Source organism: Pleurodeles waltl, chromosome 7 (assembly GCF_031143425.1).
Source record: "Pleurodeles waltl isolate 20211129_DDA chromosome 7, aPleWal1.hap1.20221129, whole genome shotgun sequence".
NCBI lineage: Eukaryota > Metazoa > Chordata > Amphibia > Caudata > Salamandridae > Pleurodeles > Pleurodeles waltl.
Genome location: NC_090446.1, coordinates 1,342,840,353 through 1,342,864,518, shown reverse-complemented (window position 1 = coordinate 1,342,864,518; position 24,166 = coordinate 1,342,840,353). Strand labels below are relative to the sequence as shown.

The 24,166-nt window shown below is 44.9% G+C and overlaps 1 protein-coding gene across 1 annotated transcript in view; it reads left to right on the top strand.

Annotated features, from left to right (window-relative positions):
• Nucleotides 1-1,124: 1,124 nt before the first annotated feature.
• LOC138246280 (T-cell-interacting, activating receptor on myeloid cells protein 1-like) overlaps nt 1,125-24,166 on the top strand; it is a 41,715-nt gene continuing 18,673 nt past the window's right edge. The window contains exons 1-4 of the mRNA XM_069200720.1: nt 1,125-1,182; nt 1,862-1,897; nt 9,143-9,433; nt 14,089-14,376. Of these exons, the coding sequence (XP_069056821.1) occupies nt 1,149-1,182; nt 1,862-1,897; nt 9,143-9,433; nt 14,089-14,376 (649 nt within the window). The 5' untranslated portion in view covers nt 1,125-1,148. The remainder of the gene's footprint in view (nt 1,183-1,861; nt 1,898-9,142; nt 9,434-14,088; nt 14,377-24,166) is intronic.

The window sequence follows — 24,166 nt, the reverse complement described above, 5'->3', positions numbered from 1 at the left end:
ATGACCAAAGGCAGATGGAGTGTCTCACATCTTGTATGAGCTATTGGCACTCCTGAGACGAGCTACCATCTGCCCAGACCCATACTGTACCATCCCTTTGGACATATTTTCCAGTCTCTTTCACTGAAATGAATGAACTGTAACAAGTGTTTTACATGCTTGGTAAATTTGACGCTAAGTTAGTACATTTATTTCAGTGCTAAACAAATCAATTCAGCTAGTAAGTGTATAGGTAGGAGCCACAAGATTGCTATGCTTAAAATCGAGTGTAAAAAGGAGACAGACCAGAAGTCCAGTTTTTATGCACTGAGAGCCTCACACAACTACAACTTTCCTAACTGACATGAGGCTTGCACCACCACTCCTGCAGTCAGAAAGTAACCTAATTAAAGTTACATTAATTAAAGTTAATTTGGTTAAAGTTAATTAAGGTTAAATTAAGCTAATCAAAGTTATAAATTATAACTATAAAGTTATAAATATGTAGTTATGCATTTATAAGTTATAACACTTATAGAAGTTGTACGTTTTTTTATAAGTTTTTGTTTTATTTTGTCATTTATCATACGTTTAGTTCTATAAGTGTACAAATTATTCCAAGTTATAAAATGTATAAAAGTTATAAAGTTATACATTTATAAAGTTATAAATAAAGTTATAAATTATAAAGTTGATTAAAGTTAAAACTAATTGCAGTTAAATTAAACCTAAGTAAAGTAATCCATCTGTTCAAGGAGCAACTCATCAGCCTGTGATCTCTTCGAGGAGAGCCTCAAAAGCTGTGGTAATGCTACCTATTTCCTATAGCCACCAGCCCGGCAACAGGGTTCCTCTGTCTCGCCTCTCTTGCTATTTAGGTACTCCTATATCATTCTTCCTTCCAGGCTTGCCGTCGTCCCCTTTGCTTTGCACGGGTCTGCTTTGCTTCCCAGATAGGTTTGTGCTGTGTAAATAACAATTGCATAGCTCCACAATTTCCTACTATATGAAGAACAATTGAGATTTAGGAACTTCTCAGACATTATGATCACATTCAGGGTGTGCTGCTTTTGTCTCTCCGCGCAGTCACTCCCCCTCTCCCTAGTTCCTCCTAAGCTTCTATATATATCATAAGCCGGGCTCAGTCAGCTGAGTGTTCAGAAGTCACAATGTCGGGAACAATCACCGTCCTCCTGGCAGTTCGTGAGTATGCGGCTCAGGGGCTCTGAGTCGCTTCTGGTGGTCTCTTCTTGCCCCTTCTCTGGCTTCCTCTGAGTGGGCGATGGAGCTCGGTGTCACCTCTGCTGCGGTGGCACTTACCACCAATGTGCTCCTGATGCATGGTCTGCGCCGTGCAACCGGTCATCCTTACTGTCCACAATGAAGCAGGGTGCGGTCTGGCTTCTGAAAACTGCATGGGGAAAACAGGTTTAGGATCCAGAATAAGGCTCTTCGCCACACACAAGCACAGGAGGCATGGAGAGCAGTGGGACCTGTCCTATTTGCAGAAATGTTAGCAGCTCGGTGAAGCATTCCTCGAGATAAGAACATTGATTTCAGGAAGACATTAGTACAGAAAGATTATTGCTTAACATACTTCCTTGATTCCACCCAATCATTTCCTAGTCTGAATAGGTTTATCTTGTTCATTGAGATTGTATGTGTGTTTGCATTGTGGGGACGTTTGGTGTAAACAGCTGACTGCAGTACACGCCGCTGTCCTGTGGTTACGAATGGGCACCAATACGGATGCAGGATGCAAAAAAAAAGACCAGGCAGTGTTCGTTCGAGCACGTGATCTCAAAGTGACCTTCATCAACACCACGTTTTGGTTTTAATGTGCGTGCCCAAGGCGTTAATGGTCTGTTTTCCTTTTTCACAGTTTGCTTCCCACTACTGCCGTCCACTGCTGTCCACAGTAAGTACTCCAGCCTCCTACTTCTTATCTGCTGTTTAAACTTTGCTTAACTAATTTCAGTGCCTGCATTTTGGACAGAAGGCTGTTTTTTTCTGAGTAAGTCTCGATGCACTTCTTCTCTGTGCACTTTAGACCTGTGGCAGCCATTAATGAGTGCTGCAAGCCATGCCATAAATCAGTAAAGTTTTTGGTTTTATGGATTTATTTGTCACGTCGAATCTTTGGGATTTCTCTTAATGTGAAGGCTGAATTGCTTTTCTGTCGTTTTCCACTCAGGCTACGCACCGCTACAGCCGTCCTTTCTTCCTTCCATGAATTTATTATCGGCTTACCACTGTCTCCTGACAGTTTTCTCTGAACGTTTGCCTTGTGTCCCGCTTGATTTTCTTGTTCCACGTTCATTTTTCTTGCCGCGCGCTCTTTATTCTATACAATATTTTTTTACACTTCTCTTTCCCTAGCACGTGTTCTCACTCTGCTTTACTTCTCCCAAAGTTATATTTTGCCTTTTGACTCCCTGTTTTCTTCATTTCTTTCCTCTTCTTGTTCTTCAACCATTCTTACTCTCTCCCCTTTCGATTCTAGCATACTTTTAACAGCTTGTCTGCCTCGTTTTTTTACATCTCTCTCGTGCTTGCTGCCTTGTCACTTTCTTTCTTTCCTCAGCAGTTTGACATTTTTTTTCTCTTCTTATTTATTTAATTCTTCAATTTTTTCTACTTTCAGCTTATTACTCTTCAATAGTTTATCTTTCCTTTCTACATACCCTTTTCTTCTCTATTTTGCTATCCCTCCTCACCTCCTTCTTACTTTCTTTCTCACCCTGAGGTCCTCCCATACTTTGTCTTGATCTCTATGCACGCAGGACTTTTTTTTTCCTGGCATCTTATTCTCATGTGAAAGCTGCCAGTTCGGTGCAACTTCTGTAATATAGATGCTATCATAATGCAGTCAGACAGTGCACATAGTACACAGAGCAGTAGTAATAACCAGTGGTTCTCCCTTAAGTGAGTTTGTTTACGATTTAAGAAGAACATGCTGGTGTGATCTTTACCATTTAAGCGGGACACCATGGTACCTATTTACAAAATGATTTCAGAGTATGTAAAGTAACACTCTCTTAGCTCTCCTTTAAGTACCCTTGCATGCCTCTGAGAATAGGCCACAAAACGTCTCAAAATGGAATAAAACTGGAATGTTTGTTGAATATTCATATACAGTTAGTACAAAGGGAAAGCACTGTACCCTCTTTGCACTTTTAGTAACAGAGAGCAGTGGCGTAGCGTGGGTTGTCAGCACCCGGGGCAAGGCAAGTAATTTGCGCCCCCTAACCCGTGGATTTTAGCACTCGCGAGTGCGAGCGCGCCCCCCCCCCCCCCCCCCAGATGTTGCGCCCGGTGCGGTCGGCCCCCCCTGCACCCCCCACGCTACGCCACTGACAGAGAGTAGGACATTTCAAGGCCGATTCACAAAGGCCTTTAAGAGTATGTACAACAGTACTCCTCTAATGCTATTTCACATACCCATTGGTGCCTTTGTGAGTCGTCCTTTATGTATTTAGGTGTCCAAGTTTGATCTTCTACGGCCGTAAGAAGCACAGGCTTTCAGGATAACTGCTGATGATGTAAATGATTCAAATTTAGATCTATTATACATGCCTTTAGGACATGTGGATATTCAGAAAATATAACATGGCTTCATTATTGAAGTAGCACGTGCTGACGAACAGTGCAAAGAGCGAATCTATGTGATTGTATTAAAAAGCCAGAGAGACTATAGGCTATTTAAGAGCCTGCATTGCCAGCTTCCCCAGACAAAATCTTCGATCTGATGTTTTTGGGTGTGTTAGGATGACACATCTGTCTGACTACTTCTGCAGTGTAATTGAGCAATAGCAGAATTTTGCAGCTGACAGCTATTCCTGAGATTGGTTACAGGTCTGAGCTAGAAATCTGCAACAGTCATAGGTTGACAGGTGTAGTCTTTGAAAGGTTTCGTGCATTCCACGTTAGCATGCACGAATTGACATGAGTGTATTATTCACATGAGGAAATGAGCAGCACTAATACGAATGCTCTTGCACTAGGGAAAATATTTTACCTGTGGTGAAGTCCCTTCCCTAAAACCTCGTCAATCTTGGGGCTGTTTTCTAGAAAGGAATTTGTTTCTTCCCTTGACAGAAGTAAATTGCTGACCATCGCCAAGGTTATGAGTAGTCCAGGCAAGTTTATGAAAATGACAGCTCCATGTCATCACTAATCTATAATATCAATCCAGCCTTTCCCTCTACAAACCTTTAAAATCTAAAACTTCTGTCCGATTGGGATATTTGAGATAATCCTACAACTCCCAGAATGCATTGATTCTTAATTACTACCCAAACTTGGAAAACAATATCCCTGATGACATGGAGTCATTTTGAAGAATTAGGCTTGTGGACCAACCCCTAATTTTAGATTTACTCTTATAAAACTTTAGATTGAATAAATCCATTTACCAGCGCTAAACCAACTTTTCTGAATCAGAAAAGTACTTTTGTACTAGTAAATAAAGCTATTTGAGAGTATAAGTCTAACGTGGCTACTGACAATGTCTATCTATGCAGTTCTATATAGTGCAGGCATTATCAGATGGGAGAGCACTCTACAACAGAAGTAACACATTAGAAACGTACATGAAGGTACCTTAGCTACCTCTGACCCTGCATCCTTGCAGGCAGGTTGCTTCCTCCTCACCACTGCTCCGGTAAGTGCTGCCATTGTTTTGGGCTTGTTTTGGGCTTGTCTGGGCTTCTTGGCTTCTCCTCTCCCGGAAGGCCCCGCCACCCTCCCTCCTCCTCGGAGCTCTTCCCGCTCCTGACTCCTGCTGCCCCCACCCCAGCACTCCCATTGGAGGTTTCCCTCCCTCCTCCCAGCTGTCACTCCCTCCCACCTTCCCTCTTATGCCGGCCGCAGTGAGGTTAGAAGTGACCTCTGACCCTGCATCCTTGCAGGCAGGTCGCTTCTTCCTCACCACTGGTCCGATAAGTGCTGCCATTGTTTTGGGCTTGTTTGGGCTTGTCTGGGCTTGTTTGGGCTTCTTGGCTGCTCCTCTCCCGGAAGGCCCCGCCCCCTCCCTCCTCCTCGGAGCTCTTCCCGCTCATGACTCCTGCTGCCCCCGCACTCCCATTGGAGGTTTCCCTCCCTCCTCCCAGCTGCCACTCCCTCCCACCTCCCCTCTTATGCCGGCAGCAGCGCGAGGTTAGAAGCGACCTCTGACCATGCACCCTTGCAGGCAGGTCGCTTCCTCCCCACCACTGCTCCGGTAAGCGCTGCCATTGTTTTGGGCTTTTTTGGGCTTGTCTGGGCTTGTTTGGGCTTGTTTGTGCTTCTTGGCTTCTCCTCTCCTGGAAGGCCCCGTCCCCCTCCCTCCTCCTCGGAGCTCTTCCCGCTCCTGACTCCTGCTGCGCCCACCCCCGCACTCCCATTGGAGGTTTCCCTCCCTCCTCCCAGCTGCCACTTCCTCCCACCTCCCCTCTTATGCCGGCCGCAGCGCGAGGTTAGATGCGACCTCTGACCCTGCATCCTTGCAGGCAGGTTGCTTCCTCCTCACCACTGCTCCGGTAAGCGCTGCCATTGTTTTGGGATTGTTTAGGGTTGTCTGGGCTTGTCTGGGCTTTATTGGGCTTCTTGGCTTCTCCTCTCCCGGGAGGCCCCGCCCCCCTCCCTCCTCCTCGGGGCTCTTCCTGCTCCTGACTCCTGCTGCCCCCACCCACCCGCACTCCCATAAGCGCAATAATAGTACAGCTCCATGTCACACAGAGCCCTCCCTGTTCGAACGGAAGCAGAAGAAGCTCCTAGGTGACTCTGGGTTGTCTGCCCGCCCACGATAGAGCAGTGAGGGCGGTTCAGAGACAGATAAAGAAGCACTTAGGGCCATATTTATACTTTTTGACGCAAAACTGCGCTAATGCAGTTTTGCGTCAAAAAAATTAGCGCCGGCTAACGCCATTCTGAAGCGCCATGCGGGCGCCGTATTTATTCAATGACGTTACCCGGCGTTAGCCGCCGGCGCTGCCTGGTGTGCGTGAAAAAAAATGACGTACACCAGGCAGCGCCGGCGTAGGGGAATATGGAGCTTGGGCGCCAAAAAATGGGGCAAATCAGGCTGAGGCAAATTTTTCACCTCAACCCGATTTGCGCCATTTTTTTCGACTCCCAACCCCCATTGAAATGACTCCTGTCTTAGCAAAGACAGGAGTCATGCCCCCTTGCCCAATGGCCATGCCCAGGGGACTTCTGTCCCCTGGGCATTGTCATTGGGCATAGTGGCATGTAGGGGGACACAAATCAGGCCCCCCCATGCCACAAAATAATAAAAAAAAAAATACTTACCTGAACTTACCTTAATGTCCCTGTGATGGGTCCCTCCATCCTTGGGTGTCCTCCTGGGGTGGGCAAGGGTGGCAGGGGGTGTCCCTGGGGGCATGGGAGGGCACCTCTGGGCTCCTTCCGAGCCCACAGGTCCCTTAACGCCTGCCCTGACCAGGCGCTAAAAAACGACGCAAAAGCGGCTGGACGTCATTTTTTTTGACCCCCCCACTCCCGGGCGTGAGTTTTGCCCGGGAGTGTAAATACGGCGCACATGCCTCGGAGTCAATTTTTTAGACGGGAACGCCTACCTTGCATATCATTAACGCAAAGTAGGTGTCCACGCTAAAAAATGACGCAAACTCCATGGACTTTGGCGCTAGACGCGTCTAACGCCAAAGTATAAATATGGAGTTAGTTTTGCGTCGGAATTGCGTAAAAAAAACGACGCAATTCCGGCGCAAACAGAGTATAAATATGCCCCTTAGTGAGCAGAATGAGGATGTTCACATAGAGATACAGAAGTTTGGGCAGAACAGCCATCTTGGCGATTGCGATTCTGCCCTTCATAGATAGCAGCAGCTTATTCCAAAATGTCACTCTGTCCTCCAGCAAAGTCAGCGTTTTCCCATAATTTTCATGCCAAACCTTGTCCAAGTTTTGACTGATTCATATGCCCAAGTATTTAATGGCTGTGTCAGCCCACTACAATGGATACTCAAGGATGGCCCAAGCCGTGCCCCCCCGTCGGGGGTGGGGGGGAAATAACAGACTTGAATCAATTGATTGTTACCATAAGAGGCCCCGTATTGGACAAACTCTGAAATGATGGGAGATAAACTGGTGGTGGGATTTTTCATGTAAAGGTTGACATCAACCGCATACAGAGACAATTAGGTGTCTTGAGGTGAGTCTGCAATGTGAACAATGCTGTTGCAGATGTGCCACTAAAAGCTCCATAGCTATCGCGAACAACAACTGGGACAACAGGCACCCCTGTCTGGTGCCACACTTCACCAGAAACAGGGGATGACCACAGAATTCACCCGTAAGTGCGTGGTGGGATCTATACAGAGCAACCATATCCACTGCAGGAATTAGCGGTTAATGCCAAGTGTGGCCAGGAGCTGAAAAAGATATTCCCATTGAAATGAACCAAACGCTTTAGTGGCATCCAAAAAAAACTGCAGCAGACTGCAGCTCTGGGTTTAGAGTATGTAGCAGCACAAATGTTGTACCAAAGGTTGTGGGGAGTTGAGCGCCTGGGGACAAAGCCCAAATAATCTGGCTGGACAATAGTCACCATCTTGGGGCCAACTAGTTAGTGATCAATCTGGGATGTATTGTATTGCCCCGTTGATCATAGAGAGCGATCTGTAAGAGTTGCAGATTTCAGGATTCTTATTTGGTTTAAGTACAGTAATGATTGGTGGCTCCCAGAGGGATGGGGGAGCTGATCAACCTGGAAGACTTCCTCATCGACAACAGTTAACCCTTGAAAGCACCAGTGATTGAACAAGAGTCTTGAGATGAAGTGCTGAATCCCCAAGAGCAGATGCACAGTGCACCTGGGCATGGTGTTCATATGTGGGTGTAAATTGATTCTTTTGTCAAGGATGACTCATACTGATTTGCTACTGTTAGCGATGGTAGGTTCCGGATGCTACATAGTCCCTTCCATATTTATAGGCAGTGATGAATGAGATAAAGAGATGAGGAGAAAGTCTGTTTTAAAACGATTAAGTTTTAGATGATGAGCAGCCATACAGACTTGAGCAGAATTTATGGACTGGGTTAGGTGTGAGATGTCATTCAGCAACTAGACCTTTAGATATAGCTGTGTATCATCTGCATTTTGCTGTTAAAGGATCCCAGAGTTCTTTAGTATGACTCCCAGAGGTTCGACGTAAAACTTGAAGTAGTAAGGGATGAGTCTGGATCCCTGTGGCACCCCTTATGGTCATGCAACTAGTTTAGGGAAACTGGTGTCTATGTTTTTCAACCTCTACGATCTGTCCATTAGTAAGGAAGTGAGCCTTTTGAGGACCACTTCATCAATTCCTGAGCAATCCTTGAGTGTGTTCATAAGAATCCAACGATTTACTGTACTGAATGCTGAAGACAGGCCAAGAAGGATAAGGAAGCTGGAGTTGCCTAAATCCATGATGCAGACGCATTGTCTGTAACCTGGAGCAGTGCTGTTTATATGCTACAGCTTTTACATTCACTTTTTTAATACCCATCATTGTCTCATAAATCTACTATCACACAACCATCAGATGTGCAGTCTGACTTCACACGCACTGCTTTCAGTAGATAAGCAGTTACTTTACTGCATCTGATAACCTTCACTTGGACTAGCTCAGAAGGGTGAGTGAAACTCTGCTCCACTCACCCATCCATAGAGTGAAGTGCATTCTAAATTGCATTTCTGGTCTCTGAACCGTTTTTACTAATTTTATTGATCCAAATGAATTGAAACGGCACTGCTCAGCAAGTCATACTGGCTCTATATTTACATAAAAGAAAAATTATTTAAACTAGAAGAATGTTTATGCAAACATCCTAATTGTATTAACATGTATTAAATTATTTTAGGCGTTTTAAGTGAACAGGCCCATCATTTTAAAAACATGAAGAAAGTTATCTTAAAGTTTGAAAAAGGTTGAATTATTCATTTCGGAGTTGTAAAAATGTTCTGCACTTCAATGTCACTTCCTAGTGAAGAAACAAAAAACACATTTTTATTGGGATGTAAACTCGTTGAGAAATCAATGGAAAGTATTTTCCTTCAAAGTTAGATTTCAGATAATTATGGTGATTGTTATCGACTCGAACAGAAGAAACTGCTTTTACCTTGCAATGTGTTACCATCATTCTTATTTCTGCCTTCTAGATCTCCCTGCACCCACCATCTCTTGGCGGGTTGACCCCAGTACCGGGACTGCATACAAGATAGACTGCACAGCGCCCAGAGAGTACAGAGGCTCCCTGTTCACACTGTATCGAGAGGGCACTATAAAACCGGTGGGGGTCAAGAAGGCCCCATACAATAATACAAATGTGGTCTTCATCATTGCTAATGTCACCCTGGGCTCTGGAGAGCAGTACAGATGCCAGTACTCAACATGGGTATCTCAAAGACTGAAAGACTCCACCATCAGCCAGGCTGTCAATGTCACCCTGGGTAAGTTCAACTCACAGAGAGTACCATACATTTCTAAACAAGTTGTGGCAAAGTCAATAGGTCTTGGCAATGTTCAAGCTATTGGCGTTGTCAATGTCTTTTTGCATGTTGTATAGCAGCACAGTTGCTGTTTAGCATGGCTGAAAGTCATGGAAAAAAGTTCAATGACGTGGCCTTCGCAGGCCATGTCATAGTGATTTTTTTGACTTGCAAGAAGGACAGGACAAGCAAGACAAAACGGATGCAGGGCAAGCAACACAACACGGGAGAGGGAGGACAGTGGTTGGAAAGAAGGTAAATTAAAAAAGGCATTTAGTAGGTGCTAAAGTTTCCCTGTACTGCATAAATTCTACCGGCCTTGTGGTTAGCTGCGTCACGTTACATCAACGTGAAGCAGCTAACCACAAGGCCTCTGTAGCCAGGCAACATCACACGTACGTACGAAACTGTAGCCCATATTTTATGAATGGCTTAGGAGATAGCCTGCCTCAGCTCCTTTACAACAGGATTGCCTATGTAGCTACCCGGGTGAATGTCTTGCGACAGAGTAGAGACCTGTTCTGCCTTTGGCCAGGGGCCTTGCATATATCAATGGGCCGTATTTTGAAGTACACATTTTGGAATCACCAAGAAAATAGACAACACAACCCTTGGAGATGAAACAGGGATACGGGTGGGTGAGAGAGAAGAAACTGATGGGGCAGAAGGGATGGAGGGAGAAAAGCAACATAGGTGGGGGCATGTGGTGGGGGAAAAAATCAGCATGGATAGGGGCAGGTGGGTAGGAAATAAGCGAAGAGAGTGAGAAAAGCGACATGGGATATGGGAGGTGAGCTTGAAAACACAAGTAATCACATGGACTTCTTGAAGACAAATAAAACAAGCATTTGCAATGCAACAGGTCTCCCATATTTTGAACAAGTTAATTGTCATCTTGCAACAGTGCCCACAAGCAAAAACAAAAGAAAACATGAGTTGAAACTGAGAAAAGACAAATTAACAAAATATAAGAAAGTTAGCTTTAAAAAATAAAACTTTGCAGTTTTTAATGTCCTGTTGGGTGCGTTTTTGCCAGTCACAAGCCTTCTGTTTGCGGGGCACTGGAAATTAAAATTAACAAAATAGTACCTTGATCACGTCTGGTGCAGCGGACGGCACTAATTAAGTTGAAATTAATTAGTGCTTGATCCCTGCTCTACTCAGAGGAATGGAAATGATGCCAAACGTGCCTTGACAAATTACGAGGCTGCAAAGAAGAGTGCCACGCAAACTAACAAATGGTGAGGGACGGGCGGGCTCCAAGCCCTTTACTGAATACAAGAGTATCTCACATGCGAGACGCATGCGCTAGCGTATGTACTCGCAAGTTCGACCCTAAAAATAGCTCCAAAAACAGGAGCAGGGGAAGGACACAAGTACTTGACCTTGCTCAAGGGAAGGTCAAACGCAAGAAAATTGTATGACACATGCATGCCATGACGAATGGAAACAAAGCAAATGAGAGTGACACTGAAGCTTACCAATGTTAAGCTATGGGCAGGCTGTAAGCCTACTAATTGTAAACAACATATCTTGAAGAGACAGTCTAGCCGAGACCTAAAAAGATCAAATTTATATTTATAGAAGAAAAAGAAAAATAGCAATTATTAAAACACGCCAAATGTTCCATGGGCGTTGATTCACCAAAACTGAAGGGGTAGCGGAAATGACATCACATAGCCTTTCACGCCAATGACATATGACATCTGACCCTAATGTTTTCCAGGAAGGCATGTCACATGATCTAACATCACAACAATTGAGAAGTTGCATTGGATGGTATCACAGAGTAACACAAAGTTGTGCTATGCACTGCTTTGCATTATTTTGTATCAAGGAGGTGCTTCATGGATGGTAATTGGTGGTTCCCGTGCAATCACCCATGGATTTTGACGCAAATCCCTATCTACAAACATTGGCAGACATCAATTTGTCCCAAAATCTTATGCCGCCTCCGGACAGGCATGAGGTGAGATTTTTTTATTTTTATTTCTTCTAGTTTTTCCAACTTTGTATGTGTGCTGTGTTGTACAGCATACGTACACAGTGGGAAACACCTTAAAGTATAGTTTTTGTACTGGAATAGAACCCCATGCAGAACCTATGCTTCAGAGAATGCACACATCTTGGTACAAGGATAAGTGTGTTGGCGCATGGCTGCCAAAAGTGCACACTGAGAGAGAAAATATGTGCCATAACTTATTAGGTAGGGCATATATTTTCTCTCACCCTTTGATTCAAGGCAGCACAAAGAATAGTAAATCTGGGCATCAATCTCACAGACCACCTGACACTTGACTCTTATTCACTTTTACTCACACACACACGCTTACACATACAGAAACATTTTCTCACACATATGCATGGTCTCTCTCACTCATGCTCTCACCCACAAGCTCCCGTGCAACATACACAGCTGCCACAATAGGTATTAAGTGTGCTCCATTTTGTATTACACTAATAGTGAATAGTCAAATATTTTTCACTATTAGTATAATGAAGGCAGAAAAAAAGAAATGTGGAGCGCCTATGAGTTCTTGGCACTGATTCTACCACCCCAGAGGCCAGAGGTCACAAAACCGGGCCAGTGGTCGCAAGGGGCAAGCCGGGGGTTGCAGTTGCGACCCCTGGTGACCCCTATATGACGTCCATGAAAAGGTCTGGCTTGCATTATGACTCGTGACTAACATTTTAGAAAAATCTGCTTCTGGAAAAACAAAAAAAAGTAAGCATTGTCAAAGCAAATGGATCTTGTCTTATGGACCTACTGGCGTTGCCAGTGTCATTTGGCGAAGTTGAACAGTATCAGCAAGATGATGTGCTGTATGGTCCACCGTAAAAAATAAAAATAAAGAATAAGTGCACAGACACAGTCTACCACTTCATAAAGCAGGGGCAGGCAAGCATCACCATGCATACATGCCTAGGTACCATTTTTTATTTACCATTCTGATATGGATTGGTAAATGAACAAAATATGAAATGGAAGTAGAACAAAAGCACTTTTTAAAGGCAGAGGGTCTGGCCGCAATTTGTTCCCTGCCCCTCCAAAAAATAATTATCCATTAGCATAAGGACAGTGAGAGTGAGAAGCAATATGGAACATGTGAGGGTGGGAAGCAATGTAGGGTGGTGGGTTAGGGGGAGGAGAAAAACAGCACATGAGGGAGAATCAACATAAGGGTAAGGGGAGAAACCCACAAGGGAGAAAGCAACATGGAGCATGAGGGAGTTTGGCGAGGGGAAGGCATTTGCAGCACACAAGGGAGACAGCAGCATGGCTAAGAGGTATTTTGGGCGGAAGAAGCACAAGCTGGAGAGAGCTGAAAAACACATGCAGTCTCAGGCTGTGCTAAGCCAAAAAAAGTAGTTCATTAGAAGTGACCCTTGGAAGAATAGAAGCCAGCCACTCAGGGAAATGAGAAAGAAAGTGGCTATGCTCCAGGGGAGTGACAAACACAAGATGGATGATATGGGACAAGAAAAACTATTGAATATGAGGCAAGCAAATGAGAGTGACAGTAAAGCCATACAATGGTAAGGAATAATTGGACTGTATGCTACTTTAGGCTTTTGGCAGGGCCACTGGAATTATGCAATTGTGCAGCTGCGCTGTTTTTTGCATAATTATAGTTTTACTGCATTTGCTACATAATCCACCATCTGCTGCATAATCTGTAGATTTAAAAAAAAAAAAAAAAAAATTGAGCTCAAACAGTTCAAAAACTACTAAAAACGCAGTGGCGTGTGTTGCTGCGCAGTGGAAGGTCTTTTTCAAAGGTTGACTGGCTACCATTCTGTTGATTATTTCCATATTTGTCTACTAAACTGGAACTAATGAGGTGCCCTAAACCTCAGACATTGTTAACAAGTGTAAAAAGGACAAAATAATGAAGTAATACGTTTTAAAAATGTGCCGTGTTACGCCACATACTTTGCCTTTTCTTGCCACATAATTTAGTCAACCCAGCCACATAATTTGGCCCTCTCCTGATTCATAATGCCAGTGGCCCTGGCTACTGGTAAGCTTACAATAGATATTTTGCAGCCATACAGCTGTGCTGTCTGGCAGACTCAACTTAAAAATGACTGATTTCCGATAAACATTTTAAATGTGATGATTCATTGTTCTTTTGGGAAGTAAAATAGTCCCCCGTACATTTCAAAATAGGTACTCCACAGTGTTTGTAATAATACTAATAATACTCCTAACAGCCATTAGGATGTGATGAGAGGGAAATACTCCTCTAGGCAGAGCCAAAGCCTCCTCTGTAAGTACATTTTCAAACTTTGTATATTAAGTTTGCAGAGAGATGCACTGTCAAGCCAGACCTAAAAATGAGCAAGTCACATTTTAGGGTGATAGTAGTTACTTTTCTATTTCTATTAAAAACCTAACTAACAGGGGAAGCATGGATGAGAGACAGCAAAATACTTTACTTGCTATGAAAGGCCAGCAGGGCAGAGTCAATCATTTGTCAGGCAGGGTCTTACAGAGGAACTGATGTGTTGGAACTTGCACCGTTTCTCCAGGACACTGGTCTAATTTGTCTTATTTAGTGAGTTTACCAGTTATTCTTCATACTTATTTTTTCTGTCCTTCTGTTGACTCGCAGAGCGGTACCCCAAGCCCACTATATCCTTGATTCCCAGCAACCCTATTCCAAATGGTGGATCTGCAACCATCTGGTGCCAGGGGCTTTGGCATAACATGGTGTTTGCTCTCTATAAGGGCCAAATGTTAATTGAGGAGCAGAAACCCAAGGACCAGCTACCGATTGCCAAGTTTCCTCTACAGAATGTGGGACCTTTGCACAGAGGACTCTACAACTGCTTTTATTACAGAAGGGATGGAAATGGCTTATGGTCGGAAGCCAGTGACGTTCTGCAATTGAGAGTAACAGGTACACAGCAACATTTACTATTTCTTTATTTTATAGTTCTACATAGTGTGCCCTCGATCCAATTGGTGTCATTGCACTTTACTGTAGACCAGTTACATTACATAAGGACTTTATTTTTATTACAGTTATGATAAAGACAGGTTGAGGTTATACTTTACAATAAAGTAAAATATTTGTTATTAAGCGAATGTGTTATGTTTCTGTGCCTCTCTTTTACTACCTTCCTGATGTGGTAAAGATCACATAGTTAGGGTGGGGCAGATGAATATTGACATCCAGACATATAGTCCACCACTTTAAAAAGCAGAATGCCAGTTGCCACGGAGCCATGGTCAGTCCTCCTTAGCTCACATACTGCCCCAATTACCAGGAGCAAGTTGATTTTGTTAATTAAAGATGAGCAGATGTGACTTATAATTAAATATCACAGTTTCATAGTTTCTTCTTTTGATACGTGTCCATGGGTATCGTGACATATTTTTTCCAGAAATATTAGAACTTCCATGTTGTACTTTGCTGAAGAAATTCAACTCTACAGCTTTATGTTTTAAGGAGCGGTGGTGTATGGCCATTTTTAGTTGGTGGAGCAATTTGGTTAATTCCGATAATGAATGAGACTCCTCCATGCTAGTTAGTTATGTGGCCCCAGTGGTTGTCGTTCAACTTCATAGAGGAACAAGTGGTGTTCAACCACTAGAGATCAGGCAACAAAAGGTGTGTGATGCCCTTAGATGCCGGTGGCTCTACATTTGCCTGGCTTTGTGCTGCATGTGTCTGTGGTCTCCTATGGCTGCACTCAAGCACCACCTTGGGCACCCGCTTCTGCAGGTGGGAGGGTCCCCTGACTTCCAGAGTTGCCAGTTTCTAGGTACCCCACAGGCTTCAGCTTCTAATCTGGGAAAAAGTGTGCTGCCATGACCCCCCTGTGCGAAATAGGGTACCCCTTCTGGTGCCAATGGAATTTGTCCACTAAATTTTACAGAAAAGTGATAGATGGGAACAGTCCACCCAAACTGCCAGGCCAGTGCTTGGGTGGAGGTGTAAAAGGCTTATCAAACCATCTATTATCTGGTTCCCTCCAAAATTTCCCTCAGGATAGCTGGGGCTCAAAAATCCTAGCTTTATCTGGTAAAATAAATGACTAGAGGCCTTCTCAGCCTATTCTAAAACTTTAAATAGGTAAGAAGCCGGACTTGCTGGTGTGGAGCAAGGCACTGAATGCAAGTGCGGGGTGGGCCATTTTTGGAAAGCAGAACTGGTGCTGTGGAATGAAGTGAATGTTGGGTTAAAGTGCCCAATGCAATTTTCATCAGACCCTTGAAAAGGTGTTGGTTGACATAAACAGCAGGGCAGTGGCCATAGAAGTCAAAATCTGCTAAAAATGGTGTAAAAACTCATCTGCCGAATCAACTATCCCTGACAATGGATGGGGCTAGAGTGTTGGGTCATATTCCCCACCTTCGCCAGTGCTGGGAGCTGTGGGAGCGAAGCGCGACGAGTAGGAGAGCCACTGTGGTGCACACGGAAGCCTGGGACAATGGCCTAGGTGAAGCTGCTGCAGGTGCAAATCCTGGTGGTAGTAGCAACTATTAAAATGAGAACTTTGAAGGCCGAAGAGGAGAAGTGTTCCATGTGAACAGCAGTTGAACATGGGTCAGTCGGTCCTAGTGTTTTGGCGAGTGTAATTCAGAAGGGTCAGTGATAGCCTTCAGTGCATCCTACCTGGGTCGGGGTAGGTTGTCATATGATGAAGCATGACACAATAATGTGTGTGAGACCACCTAGTCCATAAGGGGAATCCCCCAACCTTTCATTGAACACTGACTACCACTATTACATTGCATTTCAACAAGTAGGCCACCAAACTGGTGAACTACCAACCAGTGGAACGGGCCAATATAGCCTGTTCTGAACATCCCCTATACATTTTGTGTTATTAATTGCAAGCCATGACAATTTGAGGAACAAAACATTAAGAATATATATCCAGGTGACAATGCTCTCAACTTTTATTGAAATTTGATCCTCCCACAGGTTATACATGAAATAGCAACATAAATGAGTACTAACAGGATGGGCTCAAAATCCTGACAGTTTACCACTCAAGCCCACACAAAAACTTGAATTATCATGCCAATACCTTGTTCCTAAGCTGTCGTTTTAACTGGAAATCGCAGCCACAGAAGCAAAACCCCTCATCAAGCTGGACCAGAGAACAAAGAAATATGGCAATCACTTCCTCCACCTACCTGCATACACCTGCAATAGACTCCTTTACTCCAAAAAAATCAAATAGAGACCTAACTATTTACAACAATAGGACTCAACAAAATCAACAATCTATTACATCTCAGAGAAATTCCAGATTTGTACATTCTTACATGTACGCAGGGGATATAATAAACAATAAAATTGGTAATATCATCAAAACTCACAAACTAAACACCTTGGACAATAGATTTCTATGTTACGAATTGTAATTGTTAGCGTCATATAACTAGAGAAAAGAGGAATGGAAAAATCTCTGATGCAAGGGTATAGTATTAAATATCTAAAAATCACACAAACTCAAATTTCAGGGTTAGTAAGTGCATGTAAATGAAGGAAAACCAATACATAACTGTGTTTTTTTGTACAGCACGGAAGCCATCTCCAGAGGAAGAAATCCAACATTTCCTGCTTGCAGATATTGTAAAGATGTATGTGAAACAATTTCTCATGTGTCAGATACATGTCCTAAAACAAAGGACATAAGGATCAAAAGGCACAACAAAATTCTAGAACCTTTGATTAATAGAGCGAAAAGGTGTGGTTGGATGACATATAGGGAACATTATATTAAAAATAATCAAGGTGAATTTAGAAAACCTGATGTGGCATTCACCAAAGATAGGTCTGCTGTGGTGATTGATGTTTTAATTAGGTATGAAAACTTAAACACGCATTTGAGAAGTAAGGTAAACTACTATCAGGACTTATTGCCAGAAATCAAAAAACTCTCAAACTGTTCCTGGTGCAATTTCATGGTTTTATTGCGACATGTCAGGGTATTTAGTCTCAATGTAATGATGTTGATCTAGTTGATTTTGGAGTACAAATGTTTTTCTTATTTAATCCCTTCCCCGCCATGGACGTAATGGTTATGTCCATGGCAGCGCCCGTGTGGTGCCATGGACGTAACCATTACGTCCTGCTACCGGCCCTCCCAGGCCAGGGCTGAAAGGGGAATCCCTTCCCCTTCAACCCCCGACCCCCCCACCCCCTGTGACGTCAGCGCGCGAGCGCGCGCTGACAATCACAGAGCCTCTCCCATTGCGCTGGAAGCTGAGATTCCAGAGCGATCAAGTGGGGGAGGCAAGGAGAGGCTTCAAAGGGAAGGAAATGTATTTCCTTCCCTTTGAAGTCTCTCCCAGGGTTTCAAAAGCCGGATTGCTTGCAATCCGGCTTTTGAAACCCCACTAGACACCAGGGATGTTTTTTTGTTTTTTTGGAAAGTGACATAAGGGAGCGACCCCTTGGGCAAGGGTCGCTCCCAGGGGGGCATTTTTTTTAAGGCCTTTTCTGCCCCCTGCTATTATTAGGCCGATTTGCCCCCAGGAGGGGCAGAAACCTCTAGACACCAGGGATACTTTTGTTTTTTTTGTTTATTTTTTGTTTTGTTTTGTGTTTTAGGTGTGGGGAGCGACCCCTTAGGCAAGGGTCGCTCCCATAGGGGGCAAATTATATTTAGGCCATTTCTGCCCCCCTTGGGGGCAGATTGGCCTATTTTTATGAGGCCAATCTGCCCCCAAGGGGGGTACAAACCACTAGACACCAGGGATTTTTTTTTTTTTTTACGTAAGGGGAGGGACTCCTGGGGGGCAAATTTATTTTAGGCCATTTCTGCCCCCCATGGGGGCAGATCAGCCTATTGTAATTAGGCTGATCTGCCCCCAAGGGGGGCAGAAACCACTAGGCACTGGGGATTTTTGTTGTTGTTGTTGTTTTACAGATGGGGAGCGTCCCCTTAGGCAAGGGTCGCTCCCCTGGAGGGGCAAATTGTATTTAGGCCATTTCTGCCCGCTTTTGGGGCAGATCGGCCGATTATAGGTCAACCACTAGGCACCAGGGATCTTTTTTTGCGCCGTCAAGCAAGGGGAGCGACCTTGTAGGCAAGGGTCGCTCCCCGGGGCGGGGTGGGGGGGCAAATTTATTTTAGGCCATTTCTGCCCCCACTGGGGGCAGATCAACCTATTGTTATTAGGCGCCAGGGCAAATTTTTTTGTTGTGTTTTTTTTTTTTTAGAGATGGGGAGCGACCCATTAGGCAAGGGTCGCTCCCCTGGGGGGCAAATTGTATTTAGACCATTTCTGCCCCCCCTTGGGGGCAGGTTGGCTGATTTTAGGTCAATCTGCCCCCAAGGGGGCAGAAACCACTAGGCACCGGGGATTTTTTTTTTGGCGCCAATGTTACGCAAGGGGAGCGACCTTGTAGGCAAGGGGGGGGATTTATTTTAGGCCATTTCTGCCCCCCCTGGGGGCAGATCGGCCTATTGTTATTAGGCGCCAGGGCAAGAAAATTTTGTGTGTTTTTTTTTTGTTTGTTTGTTTTTTTAGAGATGGGGAGCGACCCATTAGGCAAGGGTCGCTCCCCTGGGGGGCAAATTGTATTTAGACCATTTCTTCCCCCCTTGGGGGCAGATTGCCCAATTTTAGGTCAATCTGCCCCCAAGGGGGCAGAAACCACTAGGTACCGGGGATTTTTTTTTGGGTGCCAATGTCACGCAGGGGGAGCGACCCCGTAGGCAAGGGTCGCTCCCGGGCGGGGGTTGGTGGGGTGGGGAGGCAAATTTATTTCAGGCCATTTCTGTCCCGCCAGGGGCAGATCGGCCTATTGTTATTAAGCCGATCTGCCCCCAAGGGGGGCAGAAACCTCTAGGCGCCAGGGCATTTTTTTTTTTCAGGTTTTATTTTTTTATATTTGTTTTTTTAGAGATAGGGAGCGACCCATAAGACAAGGGTCGCTCCCCTGGGGGGCGAATTGTATTTAGACCATTTCTGCCCTTCTTGGGGGCAGATTGGCTGATTTTAGGTCAATCTGCCCCCAAGGGGGCAGAAACCACTAGGCACCGGGAATTATTTTTTGGGCGCCAATGTCACGCAGGGGGAGCGACCCTGTAGGCAAGGGTCGCTCCGGGGGGGGGGGGGGTTTGGGGGGGGTGGGGGATAAATTTATTTTAGGCCATTTCTGGCCCCCCTGGGGCCGGCTGAGCTAGAGGCCAAAATCCACAGGTAGGCACTGTTTTCTATGAAAAAATGTGATGTGTCCACGTTGTGTTTTGGGCCATTTTCTGTCGCGGGCGCTAAGCCTACCCACACAAGTGAGGTATCATTTTTATCGGGAGACTTGGGGGAACGCTGGGTGGAAGGAAATTTGTGGCTTTTCTCAGATTCCAGAACTTTCTGTCACCGAAATGTGAGGAAAATGTGTTTTTTTTGCCAAATTTCGAGGTTTGCAAAGGATTCTGGGTAACAGAACCTGGTCAGAGCCCCACAAGTCACCCCATCTTGGATTCCCCTAGGTCTCTAGTTTTCAAAAATGCACTGGTTTGCTAGGTTTTCCCAGGTGCCGGCTGAGCTAGAGGCCAAAATCCACAGGTAGGCACTTTACAAAAAACACCTCTGTTTTCTTTCAAAAAATGTGATGTGTCCACGTTGTGTTTTGGGGCATTTCCTGTCACGGGCGCTAGGCCTACCCACACAAGTGAGGTATCATTTTTATCAGGAGACTTGGGGGAACGCTGGGTGGCAGGAAATTTGTGGCTCCTCTCTGATTCCAGAACTTTCTGTCACCAAAATGTGAGGAAAACGTGTTTATTTAGCCAAATTTTGAGGTTTGCAAAGGATTCTGGGTAACAGAACCTGGTCAGAGCCTCACAAGTCACCCCATCTTGGATTCCCCTAGGTCTCTAGTTTTCAAGAATGCACAGGTTTGGTAGGTTTCCCTAGGTGCCGGCTGAGCTAGAGGCCAAAATCTACAGGTAGGCACTTTTCAAAAAACACCTTTGTTTTCTTTCAAAAAATTTGATGTGTCCACGTTGCGTTTTGGGGCATTTCCTGTTGCGGGCGCTAGGCCTACCCACACAAGTGAGGTATCATTTTTATCGGGAGACTTGGGGGAACGCTAGGTAGAAGGAAATTTGTGGCTCCCCTCTGATTCCAGAACTTTCTGTCACCACAATTTGAGGAAAATGTGTTTTTTTAGCCAAAGTTTGAAGTTTGCAAAGGATTCTGGGTAACAGAACCTGGTCAGAGCCCCACAAGTCACCCCATCTTGGATTCCCCTAGGTCTCTAGTTTTCAAAAATGCACAGGTTTGGTAGGTTTCCCTAGGTGCCGGCTGAGTTAGAGGCCAAAATCTACAGGTAGTCACTTTGCAAAAAACACCTCTGTTTTCTTTAAAAAAATGTGATGTGTCCACGTTGCGTTTTGAGGCATTTCCTGTCGCGGGCGCTAGGCCTACCCACACAAGTGAGGTATCATTTTTATCAGGAGACTTGGGGGAACGCTGGGTGGAAGGAAATTTGTGGCTCCTCTCTGATCCAGAACTTTCTGTCACCAAAATGTGAGGAAAACGTGTTTTTTTAGCCAAATTTTGAGGTTTGCAAAGGATTCTGGGTAACAGAACCTCGTCAGAGCCCCACAAGTCACCCCATCTAGGATTCCCCTAGGTCTCTAGTTTTCAAAAATGCACAGGTTTGGTAGGTTTCCCTAGGTGCCGGCTGAGCTAGAGGCCAAAATCTACAGGTAGGCACTTTGCAAAAAACACCTCTGTTTTCTTTCAAAAAATGTGATGGGTCCACGTTGCGTTTTGGGGCATTTCCTGTCACGGGCGCTAGGCCTACCCACACAAGTGAGGTATTATTTTTATCGGGAGACTTGGGGGAACATAGATTAGCAAAACAAGTGTTATTGCCCCTTGTCTTTCTCTAAATTTTTTCCTTCCAAATATAAGAGAGTGTGTAAAAAAGACATCTATTTGAGAAATGCCCTGTAATTCACATGCTAGTATGGTCACCCCGGAATTCAGAGATCTGCAAATAACCACTACTCCTCAACACCTTATCTTGTGCCCTTTTTGGAAATACAAAGGTTTTCTTGATAGCTATTTTTCACTCTTTATATTTCAGCAAATGAATTGCTGTATACCCAGTATAGAATGAAAACGCACTGCAGGGTGCAGCTCATTTATTGGCTCTGGCTACCTAGGGTTCTTGAAGAACCTACAAGCCCTATATATCACAGCAACCAGAAGAGTCCAGCAGACGTAACAGTATATTGCTTTCAAAAATCTGACATTACAGGAAAAAGTTACAGAGTAAAACGTAGAGAAAAATTGCAGATTTTTTCACCTCAATTTCAATATTTTGTTTTTTCCGTTGTTATTTTCTGTAGGAAACCCTTGTAGGATCTACACAAATTACCCCTTGCTGAATTCAGAATGTTGTCTACTTTTCAGAACTGTTGCGGCTTTTGGGATCCAGCATTGGTTTCATGCCCATTTCTGTCACTGACTGGAAGGAGGCTGAAAGCACAAAAAATCGTAAAAATGGGGAATGTCCCAGTAAAATGCCAAAATTGTGTTGGAAAATTGGGTTTTCTGATTCAAGTCTGCCTGTTCCTGAAAGTTAGGAAGCAGGTGATTTTAGCACCACAAACCCTTTGTTGATGCCATTTTCAGGGAATAAACCACAAGCCTTCTTCTGCAGCCCTTTTTTCCCATTTATTTTAAAAAAAACAAAATTTTCACTGTATTTTGGCTAATTTCTTGGCCTCCTTCTGGGGAACCCACAAAGTCTGGGTACCTCTAGAATCCCTAGGATGCTGGAATAAAAGGACGCACATTTGGCGTGGGTAGCTTATGTGAACAAAAAGTTATGAGGGCCTAAGCGTGAACTGCCCCAAATAGCCAAAAAAAGGCTTGGCACCTGAGGGGGAAAAGGCCTGGCAGCGAAGGGGTTAAGAACAATGTCTGACAGAGTACTTTAATGGACACTTTCAAAATCTGCCAAGTATTCATGGACAGCTAATTGTTTAACTAAACCCTCAAAGGTGCACTGTATTGCACTACATATACTTAATTCTGTATTTAAGTATAGCTTTACTCTGGACCAACTGTTGTGTTGTTGAAAGCAAGACCAATTTGATGTTGATGGGCAGCAATAATAACCTAGGATGAGCCACTGTGTGCTGGTACAAGAATACCTAAATGTCTTGCCATCTAATTAGTGAAACACATGAATGGATGAATGAGATTCCTACTGCCCCTACCTACTCTCTAGCAAAACCACAGCCAAGGGAACAATCTTGGCACAATTAGTGGGAAAAGAAGATCCTGTTGAGCTTAACTGTAGCCCAGCACTGTGAAGAGCCAGAAGAAGTGTAGATGTAGGATAAGAGGGAGGTCGTCGGCTGGTGAAATACCACTACTCTATTTTTAAACTGGCCTGGTGAGGCAGGACAAGCCCCGTGGGACTCTTGCTTCTGGCTCCAAGCACCTGGCTCCTGCCAGGTGTGACCCGCTCCAGGGACGGTGGCAGGTAGGGAGATTGACTGGGGTGGTACATCTGTCAAACGATAACGCAGGTGTCCTAAGGTGAGTTTAGGACGGACAGAAGCCTCCAACAGAGCAGGAGGGCAGTAGCTCGCTTGATCTAGGTTTTCAGTCTCAATACAGACCTTGAAAGTGGGCCCTCACAATACTTCTGACTTTTTGATTTTCATGCAGGAGGTGTCAGAAATGTTACCGCAGGGATAACTGGCTTGAGGCAGCCAAGCATTGATCCTTCAATGTCGACTCTTCCCATCATTGTGAAGCAGAATTCACAAGCTTTGGGTTGTTCACCCACTAGTAGGGAAAGTCAGCTGTGTTTAGACCATTGTAAAATAGGTTCGTTTTACCCTACTGATGATGTGTTGTTGCAATAGTAATCCTGCTCAGTATGAGTGGAACCACAGGTTCAGACATTTGCTGTATGTGCTTGGCTGAGGAGCAATGGGCTGAAGCTACCATCTGTGAGTTTATGACTGAATGCCTCTAATTCAGAATCTCCCCTAAACCTTAATAGTACTACAGTGCCATGGAGCCTCAGATGGCCTGAGATAGATGGCCTCTAGGCTTGTGCATGGAGTTACTTGCTTGGGGACTGGATCACAGACAGAAGGGTGCCACCTCCATGGCCCTTAGTGCACCAAATGTTTATGGGCACCTGATGTTTAATCATTTGTAAATGACCTGATTATGGGCCAAGGTTCTGTCAGTAGCAGAGCACGCACCGTGCTGTGATTTACTGAAAGTCATCCTCTGAGCCAAGCTTTTGTTTCAGTCTGTAGGGCCCGTGCAACCCGGGGTCCCTCTGCCACCAGGCCAGTGGAGGGATAGCATGTAGGCCCATGGGAGGCTGTCTTCACCACTTGCAGTTCATCATGGGGGCCTTCTCCTCCTGCTCTGTGCTACCAAGTGTAGGGATGGGGGCACAATCTATAGCTGGCTAGCAGGGTGACCAGATGGCCAGGGAAGGCACCAGCAGAGTCACCTGGAGACAAGAAAGTGGTCGGTGGCTTGAGGAAGGAGCCTCCTGAGCGCTGGCCGCACACACTGCGGACTGGGCACTCTGTTCACCAGGTCAGATCGACCCATCTGGTCGTCGGGCTCGCTGTCCAGATGACCCGCCCATGGCTTGCCGGACAGATAACCGGTTGGTGGCTGCCGATCAGATGACTGAAGGACCGGCCTGTACAGCTAACTCTGAC